Source organism: Aptenodytes patagonicus, chromosome 1, assembly GCF_965638725.1.
Source record: "Aptenodytes patagonicus chromosome 1, bAptPat1.pri.cur, whole genome shotgun sequence".
NCBI classification, from domain to species: Eukaryota; Metazoa; Chordata; class Aves; order Sphenisciformes; family Spheniscidae; genus Aptenodytes; species Aptenodytes patagonicus.
The window spans coordinates 1,557,246-1,571,095 of record NC_134949.1 but is presented as its reverse complement, the minus strand read 5'-3'; the positions used below and the strand labels follow the sequence as shown (position 1 = coordinate 1,571,095).

At 45.3% G+C, this 13,850-nt stretch overlaps 1 protein-coding gene across 1 annotated transcript in view; it reads left to right on the top strand.

The window, feature by feature from the left end:
• EXOC4 (exocyst complex component 4) overlaps nt 1-13,850 on the top strand; it is a 423,725-nt gene that overhangs the window by 338,587 nt on the left and 71,288 nt on the right. Inside the window, exon 12 of the mRNA XM_076346465.1 lies at nt 8,231-8,367. Coding sequence (XP_076202580.1) covers nt 8,231-8,367 — 137 coding nt within the window. The remainder of the gene's footprint in view (nt 1-8,230; nt 8,368-13,850) is intronic.

The window sequence follows — 13,850 nt, the reverse complement described above, 5'->3', positions numbered from 1 at the left end:
AGCGGTCACTAAGGATAGTGAAGAAGAGCTGAATTGCAACCCAGATGTTAAGTCCATGTCCTGCATGACGTGAGAAAGCACGAAGGTAGATGTTGGCTGATTCTGACCTGTGATGCTGTAAAGAAGGGCCTTAGTTTAATCAGAAATTTGGGGAAACCTTTCTAAGAAAACTTCTCCTTGCTGTGAAGCGCAATCTGGAGCAAAAGCCTGTCTCAAATTTGGACAAATAATATGATGAAAAATCCCATCCAGCAATTCCCACAGTCCTTGTGCCTCCTCTCCAGCCTTCCCCTGCTGTGGGATTTGGCCTCACGTATTGCAGAAAAGGCACGTGTGTTTTTAGACTGCGCGGGCTTGTGTTCAAATTGCAGAGCCGATGAGTATCACTTGCCTTTTTTTTAAATCGTTGCAGAGCGTAGTTTGAAAATACTCGTGGCAGACTCCTCTTTCTGTGCTTTAAACAGTTGTGATTGATTGCACGCTTACTGGACTTCAGCAGGGTTGGCTGCGGTTGATGTTAACTTTGTGTATAATAGAGGCTCGTGTGTTCAAGTCATGGACTCTGTGAAATCCTAAATAATGAATGTAGTGTTTAGAGGAAGAAAACAGTTCTTCTGCATGGCCAAAGGTAATACAGTAATAAGCAGATTTTACGGTACATGTTCTCCATTTAAAAAAAATAAATGCACATTTTGCTCTTCATCAATATTCTAGTTCACTGGAGCAAGTGTTTTCTGGATCACACAGTGCCAGGTAAATAAGAGCTACCCAAGACCTTGTTTGTGCGCTCGTTTAGCTGCTGCAGCATCACGTTTAAAGGTGAGAGAGAAATACAGCATATCCTGGGCTCCCGTTCGCATCTGTGGGGGTGAAGGCACTCAGGACCTCTCAGAATAAAGCCCATAAAAAGAAAAATATCACCTGCAGTGAAACAGGCAGAGTTATAGTTAAAAAAAAAAAAAATCCCTCCGAGTTAGGAGCACTTGAGAAGCAAAGTTGTAGTAGGATGTAGTATAACCATAGTAACGGGCAGGATTCTGCAGAACTGATACTGAAATAATGCATTTTGCTGAAAAAAATGCTGTATGAGAAAAGCAGGCTATCAGATTTTGAGACCGTAAAAAGAGTTTTTGCATTTAAACACGTATTTGAATTGATACATACTAAAAACTCCGGCCCTTTGTAAACCCTGGATGTGCCACAGAAGAAAACAAATTGAAAAGCCCCCTTATCGCTCAGTGTGAAATAACCACGAATCAGTAAAACAGACAGTTTAGACTTTTCTCTGTTAGCTAAAGAAAAAATTTTTAGTTGGTTCAGGGTTGGGTTTTTTTTCTATTTTAGTGGGGGTAACCACAGTGCTGATACACTGAAATAGGGGTGCAGGTTGGCTCCGCGTGGCAACGATGGAGCTGGGGCAGCACCCAGCTCTCCTGCCCAGCCCACGCCTGCGTCCCCGGCCACAGGGCTTCTGTTGGCTATTTTTTAGACATCAAGTAGGCTTAAGCAGCCAGCTCATAGCAATATTCAGGGAAAACTGGGTCCCCAGCTCCTGGTTTTCAGTTTTGAATGATTTCCATCTCTAACTCTGCTCTACTAACATGTAATATCATCTAATGAGATGAGAGAATAGTTATGTCAGTGGCCTCGCAAGATATTTGTTAAACTGCTGGAATTTGGGCAAAGGGAGTAAATGCATTTGTGGTTTTTATCTCCCTCTCCCGTTGCCCTTCAAGGCGCTGACAGCACTTGATATTTATCAGCTCACAAGAGCCTGTCCTGGTATTTGAGCAGCTCAGCTGGTAAAGCAAAGCACCTGTAAAGCAAAGCACATGCTGGGAGATCGCTGCAGAGCTCCGTTTCACCCGCCTGCCGAGTAACAAACCGTTATTAATTGATAGCCGAATAACCAAATTGCAACTGGCAGCCTAATGCTGTGGAGCATCGCGGGTCAGAGCGCAGGGGGAGGCAGCTCGGGCAGGATGGGTTTCCTATTTTAGAGCTGATTGCCTTGGGTGTGATTTTGGCGAAGCTCCCGCGGCTGCTGAAACCCCCTTAGTCTCTGTAAATGTCCTAATAATATTAATCATAATATTAATGAATCATAGAATAGAACAGCCCAGGTTGGAAGGGACCTGAAAAGATCATCTGGTCCAACCTCTCGTGGGAAAGGGAGCCGAGATGAGATTATCCAGCACCCTCTCCAGTTGCATCTTGAAACCCTCCAGCGATGGGAACTCTACCGTGTCCCCGAGGAGGTTGCTCCCGTGAATGATTGTTCTCGTTGCAAAAAATGTCTTTCTTAATGTTGAGACGAAACCTCTTCCAGTGCAACTTGTACCCATTGCCCCTTGTCTTCTCCACGTGGCTCCTTGTGAAAAGAGAGCCTCTGTCCTCTCTGTAGCCGCCCTTTAAGTACTGGATAATGCCATAATAAAATTAACCCCAGATCCTGGATCCTAGACACCGGATCCTATATCGTATTCGGGGAATTGCACATTTTTACGCAGAGTTCTGTATGCCAGGCCAATATCTAAGAGCACGTCGAGCTCAGTCCTCTCTCCACAACCCCATTATATCTTATTGCATCCGGTGGCTTTATGGTGGTGTGATACCCGACAGCGGCGATGCTTAGCCAGGCTTCAAAAGTTTCCATCCCCTCTGCGCTCCCACGGGCATTGCTGTGCCGAGGGAAATGCTGGGCAGCCTCTGGCCCCGTTTCAGGCCAAGCAGCTTCCAACCTGAAAGCAGATGAGATGGAGCCGCTGAGCAGAAAGACAGAAAAAAAATCAAGCGACATCCCAGGTGCCCTGGGACTGGTGGGAGCATTTTGCCTAAACCTCCTCTGTTATTTGAACACTTGGGTTGGGCATGGTGTGGGCAGCAGTTTGGCAGCTGCCTGCAAAGGGATTTGGAGAGGTGGGATGGGAACGGCCAACGCTGCAATATGGAGAGTGGGCCCAGAGGGGAATGAGGAAGAGTGAAGTTTTCATATAAGAAAAGAAGCTGAAATGGATCTTTGCTGGATGCTGTTTCCTTGGTTAAAAAGGGGGACTTGCCCGGCGTGCGGCTTTCCCCAGCGCACGACATGGGGCAGGGATGGTACCGGGACTGCACTGGGGCTCCTGAGCTGGAGCATACCTCCGGGACCCCGGGTTACGGCTTGGCGAGATGCTTGAGCCCAACGGTGAGATGCCGGGAGATCAGCCCATGCTTTGCTGGCATTCAGACGGATCTAGAGCCGGCTTTCACCGCGTGCCCATCAGCTTCGTTGCCTCCATCCCAACCTCTGCAAGTTCGTTTTTGCAACTCATCACAGAGTGAGGAATCAGCCTAACACCCTCAGGTACTACAAGAAAGCAACGCCAGCCTTCCCAGTGGGAAAGGAGACACTCCACGATCTCCTAAACCACAACCACCCAGTTTCCAAGTGCAGCCCCCAGCTCTGCACCCCGCCTCCATGGAAGGAACCGGAGCAATCGTGGGGAAGTTTGTCACCGTAATGGATGATGACACGGCACACGGCTCCCGAGACAGGTGAGGCTGCATCAAGCGGAACAAATCTGTATGGATGGTGCGTTCCCGCTGGGGCAGGCAAAGGCTTCCTCCTCTGACACGGTGATTTATATATTTGCGGCTCTTCCCTGAAGAGTAGTGCCCCAGCATGGGTCATTGGAGCCCCTGCTGAATACACCTTCTCGGTGCTGGGAAAGGAGGATGAATAATGCTTTGGAAAGGAAGATGCTGTGAATTTAACATTTTGGCGGACAGCTGAGAAGCTGTAATTTAAAAAAAAAAAAACCAACAAGAAAATGCACGAATAAATGTTACGTGTCAAGGTGTCAGTGTGAGACGTTACCACCGGTGTCCTTTGGAAGTGGTCCCAAACCCGGAGCTGTGGGACAGCACTGAGCTTGAAGAGGTTTGAAGACCTTTCGTCTCTCTTGTCCTGCCTTTAATTACAGCTGTGCTCCGTATAGCACTTTTTAAATCATGGGGTGTCAGCTCTACTCCAGCTTAAAAATTAGATTAGGCTGTATTTATTTTTTGCCTTTAAGGCAGCCACGTCCTGCACTCATCTGGTGCCTTCCTCTGCCAAGGCATCTCGAGGAGATTTTTAAGTGATGGGCAATAATATACTAATAACCGACAACCTTTCCAGTGCCAAGGTCTCTTCCTCCATCTGCTGTGTTTTCAAGAGCTCGTCACATGGTGAAGACATCCCTGTACAGGTACATTCCCATCTTTGCCTTCTTCCCCAGAGAAAAAGGAACCAAGGGAAACGGGCATGGGAGAAGCTGTGATTTCTGCAAAAAAAATACTCAGGGTGGAGATTGTTCCTCTAATCTAAGCGCTCCTCGCCAAGAAGTTAGAGAAAACAAAATGACAGATTGAAAGCCTGAAGGTTTGTGTAGGCTTGACCTGTTGTTCTGAACTTCTGCGTGTTGGGGAATCATTGGGGAACCAGCTTTGCTGTACTGAAACTGCATTTTAAGGGACCCTTGAAAACATACCTCCAGCTGCATCGTTTTACATCGAGCGCCCTCTTGCTGTAGAGGAATTGAGTCATTTTAAAAACTTAGGTGGGGTTGCATGAGGCAATAATCCCAAAGGGATTACTGGGATGACACCTCTGGGTCTGCTTATTCTCCGTCACTCTGGGCTGGTGGAAGCCCTACGGTCAGAGCGTAAGTTATACCTGCGCTGGAGCTGCCTTTACCGTATCTGAAGCTTCAGCACAACTGAGAATAAGGACCACATCAAGGAGTAATGATAAATGTTTGCAAAATACATTAAAGATAAAACCCACGGTGTTAATAACGAGTGGTGCTGCTCTGTTTTATCCTATTACCTCGACAGTAGCTAATGGACAGCAAGTTGTAAGAAGGAATTTCTTTTTATTTTTAGTAGCATTAAGACTCCTTTAAAACCTTCACCCCGATGTGCTGTAGGAGAAATGAATCACACCCTCGGCGTGATGTTAGGATTCAGCACCACGCAGCGTTTTCAGGTGCGAGGAGATGAATATTGTTCTGTGGATGAGTTTCCTTGTTAGTGTGGGTTTTTTTAAAAGGCTTCATTGAAGTGTCTTGCCATAAAATTATGCTTTGATCATATCCATTTGCTGTTAATGAATCCAGATGGGTTAGAGGCAACTGGATTGTAACTCTGATAATACGTGCGCTGCCTTTCATTTTCTCGCACGGAGTTTCAGAAGATCCTGCGCTGGCCCAGCTAACGAATCCAGCTATATTAACGTGGCCTAATGCATCCTAATACATAGTGTCCCCAGAGACACATGCAGATGTGTCAGGATTGCTTTGGAAAAGGTTAAGATGTTACAGAAAAATAGCCATTACGTATCTGGGACTGTCTTCTTTCATATGGTAATTGCCTTTTTTCTTCTTTTATTTTTTTAAATCGTGCAAGTAGCTTTGTATTTGCTTTAAATCAAAAGATCTTATTCTAAAATCAAGATATTGGCAGGAGCTTAGCTGTGATTTTAATGTTGTTGTAGAGGAGAAAGTAAGTGGGAGAAACTACGTAGAAACCAGCAATACCTTCTCTTTTAACATACAGTCTTTGGATTTTTAAGTTGTTTGCTCAAATGTTGAGTTACGTAAAGAAATGGAAATGGAGCAGATCGAGACCAGGTTTGATTCCTCTTCGTGTGGTTGCACGTCCAACACATGAAGTTTGCTGTCACACAAGGATGCCTGGAAGGACAGATCCTTCCCCTGGTAAGCTAAGAGAGATCAATTAATAGCATGGGTCTGCTGAAAATCCCACCCACCTCTCACCAGGGAAATACCAGGGGAAAAGGAAAAGTGTGATTATCCGTGCAAAGAGGAGAAAAATTGCTTTTGTCTTCCAGGTTGCTACATGAGTTAGGAAGGATTTTATTTTTTTCTTCCCTCTGTATAAATGTTAACTTTAATGCCTCACCCTTAAGGATCAGGATCAGCCCCCAGAAGGAGACTTGGATTTGGATTGAAGCTGCGCAGCAGCTTCTGTATTTTCCATTTGTGCAGCCAGAGATGTTCTCGTATCTCACATCAGCAGGTTGGAGAGTCGCCTTTTCCTCTGCTGACAAACACTGGCCATGGGAGCACCTTTAAGCCATCTAGGTGCAAAGTGAAGCGCCTCTGCTTAACCCCCTTGCGCTGATTGTGGTCGTTGGTGCTTGAAGGTTGAAGGACAGCAGCTCCTTCACCAGCCCAAATGCAATGAAGGTGTGATTATGCCCTACCTTTAGCCCGGTGGATCTAACGGAGCTAATTTCCCCAAATTACTAGATAATTTTCCCACCGCATTTATCAGCCCAACCTACGTGGTTTTGAGTTTACTCTCAAGGGAAAGGTGCCAGATCGGTCTCCCATTTTAGTGGCATTTGGGTGGGTTCTTATCCCCGCCAGCAGCCGAGCAGGGATAGCAAAGAGCCTGGGCGACATCTGAATCCTACAGCTAATGAGCTGTGCTCACACCTCGGAGCCCATCAGTATGAAAACAGCATCCGTGGCTGCTGCAGCCTCTCTACGCAGCTGTCTGCTTCGTTTGCTTGCGATGACTCCGGGTTGCAAGTCCTTTAGGGTTGGTTGTTCTCCTCCGTGCGTATCAAGCCCAGGGTGGGATTGAATATTTATTAAAACACAGATACTTGTAATAACAGGAGAAGCAGCATAAACAAGAGCATCTGAGAGGCAGCTACCCCAGACTACACTTTTGTTTGGACAAAATAATCCCAAATTGTTGCTAATTACAATATGAAAGATCGGTTAATTCCTGTGATTTGCTTAAGAGTAAGCTTAATAAGATACAAGAGCAACCAAAGAGAAGTTCGGGTTTTTTCCTCCAAGTACAGTTGCGAGCCAAGGACGTATCAGGAACAGCACAGGCGGTGACTAAGCCTTCATTGAAACCCCCACATGCTAAGGAGTCATGTGTGCTCTGAATGAGGATGAGGTTTGCAGATGCTTTTTTACCAAATCAGGGACAGGTAGCTGAGCAGAATCAATTCCTGTCACTCAGGGATTGCTCTGGAGGAGCAGGATTATGGATCAGGGCGATGCTGCCGCACTTTAATCTGGAAATCAATAGAGAGATGGAAGTTGGGCTTGTGGGGATATGGCAGAGATGATGATTTGGGCTTTGATGAGATTTTGCTCTGCAAACAACTAAGTCACTAACTGCTCTTCACGTCCTGATTAACACAGAGAAAGGGCTAAATTCAGCCTTGATGCAGCTCTCTCGAAGTCCCTGGGGTCCCCCCGTATAATTTGAGTCCAGAATTTCTCAAACGAACCAGGGCTCCCAAATGCTTCAGTCTCCTTCTTTGCCTTTGCACATAGCTGAGGAATAACCCTTCACTCTACCGAGCCTAATATTAATTCAATTTATATCAACCTGGGACTTTGATAACCTTCCTTCTGTCTTGTTTGTAGCAACCAAATTAAATACAGCAGGCAATGTTATAAATACAAACCGCACCAAGTCACCTTGGGGTGCCTCAGGAATTCCAAAATTCATATGGGACTCTTTAAAGCTCAGACGTTATCAGATATTACGGTACCTCCTTCTGCAGGCTGTCCAGACTTGCTCATCTGTAGGATGTGGAGCAGCATTTTCAGTTTACAGATTTGCCCTGTTGTTCCTATGATTGTAACACACTGCTTGGGGTAACAAAAGGATTGTAAGGTGCTGCTTAAACCTCAGCCGCCGGCAGAAAGCTTGTGCCCTGCACATGCAGTTTGTATGAATGGGAGTGATGGGTGAAATCCCCGGTCATTAGGATAGTCTGCAATCTGTGAGTCCAGAGTTATTGGTCAGGCTGAAAGGCTCGAGGTTTGCGAGTCCAAGCAGAGCTCAGCGAAGCTGCGTGTACCTGGTTCCTCTAAAAATCACACTTCTGCATTTTGAGGTTTCATCTAGTGAAGGAAAGACCTGGTGAACTCTGCTGGTCCTGACCCACTGGCTCAGAAGTCAAAACTTTCAGCCCTGATATTCAAACCCCTAAGCCACCCCTCTTCATCTCTTGCATGGTTTCTGCTTTTTCCTTGTTCGTTCTGCTTTACATCACTCAGTGGCATGGACTGCTCCAGCATCTGCTCAGTGTCGGGGAGCATCAGCTGTACAGTTGCATCTGTGACGCTAATTAGCAAAACATGAGAAGACTGAAATTAAGATATACGCCGAACCGCTATTCATACTTGTGCTTTTCTTTCTTTTCCAGAGCACGGTGATTGTGGAGAAGACCGTTCAAGACCTGATGAACCTGATGCACGACTTGAGCGCCTATTCGGATCAGTTCCTCAACATGGTGTGTGTGAAACTCCAGGAGTACAAGGACACCTGCACCCTTGCCTACAGGTACAGGAAGGCTTGGAAACCGATGTATGCTGGAGATACTGCTCTTGGGCTTTTGCTATTTTGACATGAGTAGGAAGGAGTTACTTCTAGAAACCATCCCTGCTGGGACAGTCAAGGATATTTCTTTCTAGGTGGGGAAAAAATCTGAAATAGCGATCATTGGCACGTGAAGAATCTTGGTTTCCCAGTGACTTTGTCCACATCACACTGGTTTAGGCTCTTTTAAGGTGGATGACAGTGGTAGTAAAGCTTAGAAACCGCACAGCTTTTCTCTTAATCAGGCAAAAGGTGACTTCAGGTTGGAGATGGAGAGTATAAGGCATCATCTTTAACATCAATCCCTGTATATAGCTATTGCTTTCTTGTAAAGCAAGTCAGGTCCTTCCATTTGAGTGTTCCCAAGAGATTCAGCTACATTTTAATTCATTATATTGAGGTTTGGGTATTCAGATCTCGTGGCAACGTAGGAATTAGTAACCACAACACACCATATAAAAACACACACACTGGGTTTTGTGAAACTTTCCCAAAACCTTCCTGTAAACTTTTTCTTTCAAGGCGTTATCAAATGCTCTATCCTGAGCTGTCTTTGTTTATCAGCATTTTCGGGCGATCTGTGATCTGCTTCCCCAACCACGGCATGGAAGCTGAATGCAGCGTGGTCCCACTGGGCACGGGGTTATCACGCCAGGATACGGGCTTTGAGTCCTTCGGGTACTTGCTTTATCACAGATTTCCTGGGTAACCGTCGATAAGTAACTTATTCTCTGCACATCCCAGTTGCCCATCTGTAAAATGGCCCTCCCTGGAGAGCGGGGCCAGAAGCGTGCCCCACGCCGCGGGGATAAATACTTGCATTGAAAGCCACTAAAGATGCTGCGGCAATGTGGGCTATAATAGCTGCTATACATAATCTCCTTTAATGGCTAATTGAGGCTGGCGATAGCAGGGGAAGCTGAAACAGCCCCTTGTGTTTTCTGACCAAGAGCATTAAGAAATTATTTCCTATTGCCCGATTTCATTCAGGAGAAGCTTCATCTGGCAAGCGACTGCGTACGGGCTCATTATTGTTATTAATAACACCAACAATAGCAGTGAGCACATATGTGGGCTAAACTTCGTCTGAGCGCTCGTGTAAATCGGTAGCTGTGCGTGTGCCGTTGCCCAAAATGGTCATATTTTATATGAAACTTCACTGGCTTGAGCCAGACAATAGATGTAATTTCTTTGGCTTGAACTTAAAGGTCCTTCCTTCCTTCCTTTGCTGATACCATTCCTGGATTTGGCACCTGCTGAGGAGTAATTAGGACAACCCCAATTTGGCAATATCCTGATTACAGCAGGAGGAAAAACAGGAAACGTTCTAGTTTTGCTGCTAGCAAATGACTGACTGAAATAGAAATCTATATACATTTCAAATGATGCAGAGGAATGTAGCAGCTACCCGGCTTTCCCAGGGCGAGCGGTTCGATCCATGGGGACGTTATGCCCTCTGCAGGGATCTCGTGTCGGTACGGCTCCGCGCAGCCTTGCCCTTTGGACCAGGGTTTTCCTTGGGGGGTTGAGATGGATAAATCCTCATGTTGGTAAAGTTAGTGGAGGAAGGATCATTTATAGCTGCTTAAAATCAGAATAAACTCCCTAGAGCTGTGTATTAATACAATCGGGCGAAGCTATCGAAGCAAGCGGGGGGGTGTCTGTTCTTGAGATGTCAAGATAGTGAGAATTTGGGAAGCCAGAGAGGTGGTTTATGCGAAATTTGCACATGGCATTCATTCGTTCCCCATGTGCCTGTGTTTCTTGAAGGGGAATATGAGCAAACGTGGATGAAATGTATTCAAATACAGGCTCCTCAAAGCAAGGCTGTTTTATTCAGAGTCCTTTGCAGAACAGATAGCTCTGTCAGGACATCAGCGCTCAGAAATGCACAGCTGAGATTTTTCATGTTTGATTTCCATTTGGCTCTGATTTTCTAGTGAATGCAACAAAACCCTGACGGGGCTGGATATGAACGGATTGGACATTTCTATAAGTAGCAACTATGGATTTTCTTGTTTTAATTGATGACAAATTTCGGAAGCGTATTTAATCTGATCTAGGTGAGATGTCTTCTGCAAATTACATGTTTGTAAGAAGTGCAATTTCAATTTGACGCAAGCTGTTTACAAATGTGAGTTATGTTTTCTGACTCGTTTATGAGGGGTTGGGGATTAAAATGAAAACAAAAATGGGAGACAGAGCCACAAAACCTCCTGCTGTGTTGGCGGTGCTTTTCTTAAGTCTTGTCCAGCCCACATCTAGCTGCTGCTTCAGCAAATTTCTATGAAAGCAGCTCTACTCATGAGTTAAGCCTGTTTAGTTAAACCATTTTTGGGAGGCTTTGGGAAATACTGAAAGGCCATAGAAGGAATCACAGGGACAGGGAAAAACCTGACCAGTTCGGGGTAGCTACCCTTAACATGAGTCTTTCTTTTTAGTCTCTTGCCAACACCCTTCTCGGACAAGCCTTGCTGTCTTGAGCGCTAAAACTAATCTCTTTCCATGTCTTTCTACAGAAATTTGCCCCATGTTTAGTTATGTTCACATTGAAGTTGCACATTCTTATTTTGTTGCCCAAGTTTAAGCTCTATCCTGTGTGACCACCTCCTTCTTATCAATCTTCATCCTCTCTCCCTTGAACAACCATCCTCTTGCACATTTTTCAACCTAGCTGAAGAGTCTGAGTAAAGGCACCTGTCACCCAAATGACTCTCTTTAGTCTGTAAAAAGAGATGGACGCCTCCAAAGAGTGATTCGCCTTAATTAAAATGTGCCTAAACTCTCTGGAGGTGCCCAGCTCTCTCCATCGGCTGTGAAGGCAGCTTATGGTGACCAGCCTCCTGGCAGAACTGTCTCAGCTAAATCTGTAAAATTAGGTGGGGTAAAACTGGGCCTAAATCTCTCCAAATGATGGAGGAAAAAAAAAATCACAGTTCCTGCTTTCCAGACAAGCAAAATAAAACTAAGCCCCTTTTTATCGATAAGGAAATGAGGAGCAGATTAATTCATCCAAGGTGTGGGGTCTGCGGTCAAACAGGATTTCTCGAGTCCCCAGGAAACGCTCTTGCCACTCGGTTTACTATTTCTTATTGGCTTCTTCCCCTTCTTGCATTAACCTTTTGGTTTTTAAGTTGTCTTTTTGACTCTTTTTGGGCAGGGGTCTGTCTCCCTCAGACCGTTAGGTACCTGGCACATGCTGAGCACGCTGCTTTTAAACTCTTAGCAGTGTGAGCAGTGCTGAGCATGGAAACATCATCTCGGCCCTGGGAAGAGAAAAAAATTACTCAAAAATACGTTTGGCACACGGCAATGGAGTCCAATTAGCCCCTGTGGCCCCCAGATGTTTTCCTAATGAAAAGCCATGGCCCCCCAGCTGTGTCCAGGGATGTTCCCCATCACTCTGCTCCCAGCTCGGGGCGGCGGTGGTGCAAATCTGGGACCATTACCACCAGCAGATGTTTTCTGGATAAAACCAACTGAGCTGTGGAGGGATGAACCCTCCTCGCTCATGTGCTGTCACCTGTGTAAGTGTTATACCTATTCCCTACCCGCTCCCGGGAGCTGGGTACAAACAGATGGCATTTTCCTTGGCCCGTTGAGCTGTGAATTAATTAGTTGATTATGGCACTGGTGGTAGCAAGTAACCCTATTACAGCAGCAGGAATAATTACATAGGAGTTTGGGAGAAGGGGGGGTGTTTGAAAGGAAGCGTTCTGAGCTGTACTAAAACATGTCATCCTGTCTTGTGATAATTTACTTGAGGACCCGAATTAGGTTGACATTGATAAGAAGTTACGGAGGTTGAAAACTGGCTGAGATGCTAGAAAGAGAAGGTGGGGGAAAAGGATTTTTTAATTGATGGGGAAAGCTGAGCGTCTAACGGAGATCGGGGTATGTACCACCCTATTAACATCTTCCTTCATGAGGGGGTGTTTGGAGTAAAACCAACCTGTCAATAAAAATTAGGAGGTGTTGCAATCATGAGAAAGAATGGGGACATAATTCCAAGGGACGCACATAGTGGAGACAATGTCCCAGCATCGATTAATTTGAAGCTCCCTGTTGATTTCGATGGAGAATTTGGCTTAGGGCGCCAGCGGCTCATGGACCCGTGAGTGCCACATGGTCAAAAGGTGAGAAAAACAGGAATCGTGTGGGTTAGGCTCTCAGAAAACACTGACCCTAGAAAAGCAAGGACACCAAGCTCAGTTTGCAACTTGCTATAGCAGCTAAACAGCCTCCCCTCCCCCAACACCCACTCCACAAAGCAATAGGATTTTTGAGGACAGCAGATAATAAAGATCATAAAACAGAGAGGTAGCTCCGTCCTCTGTATAACTCCATCAGAAGACTCCCAGAGATGACTTGCATTCGTAGACATCTGAAGGGCTATGATAAGGCTGTAAATAATTGAAGAGAGTAAAAGTGGTGAGTGCTGAGGCTGCTGTAAGGGGAAATAACGGAGTAATGGGGTGAAATTGGGTAAAATAAAACGCGAGCACAGTATCAGGATTTTTTTTTTTTTTTTTTTTGTCCAAGAGTTAGATTTGTTCAACTGTGAAATAGACTCCCAAGGGAAGGAGACTATTACTTTAGTCATTTAAATCTGGAGAGGACAAAGCACTGGCTAATATATTCAATGGAACAGTTGTCTTTCCTTGGCATAGAAATGGCCAGATATCATCAAATTCAGTTTTTCCATCTCAGATGTCAGAGATTCTGGTGGAGCTTTTTTTTTCCCCTCGGTTTTCACCGGGGTGAAAAAAGAGACCTTTTTTCGTAAGTGGAAAAACACCAAGTTCTTAACAGCAGCAGAAGGCCAAATTGAAATTTTGACACCGAGGTCTTCTGTGGCTGGAAACAAAATTCATTCTTTTGTCTGTGGCAGATTGAACATGAAATTTAAAGAGAAGGAAAATTTATGTGTAAGTGCATGTGACAAATTCATTTTCACAAATCGTGTGTACTTACTGAGCAGAGGTTGTTTTCTTGGTGGTAGGTGAAAGGAGTGATAGGTTGCTCTGTGCTGGTGGGAAAAGAAGTAATCTGCTCTGTTTCAAGATAGATCAGCGTTGGCTCCTATCTCAATGCCTTTTTCACTATTTTCCTTTTCAAAACGCAGATGCTCAGTGTGTTGTTACCTTTATTTCTATTTATTGACCAAAACATACCTTTCAGGAAATTTAAAACGAGACCGGTTAATCCACATAAACCCCTTAGAAACGTGCGGGGGTCTTTATGTGATCTTGCATGACCCTTCCCAAAATCACCACCTGAATGCTAGTGACAGCTCTGAGCATCTGTTTGCCCCATGCAACATCCTGGCTTGGATCCAGAAGTGTGCAGCCGAGTAAACGAGAGGTTCAGACTGGACATCAGGAAGCATTTCTTTACCGAGAGGGCGGTCAAACACTGGAACAGGCTTCCTAGAGAGGTGGTCGATG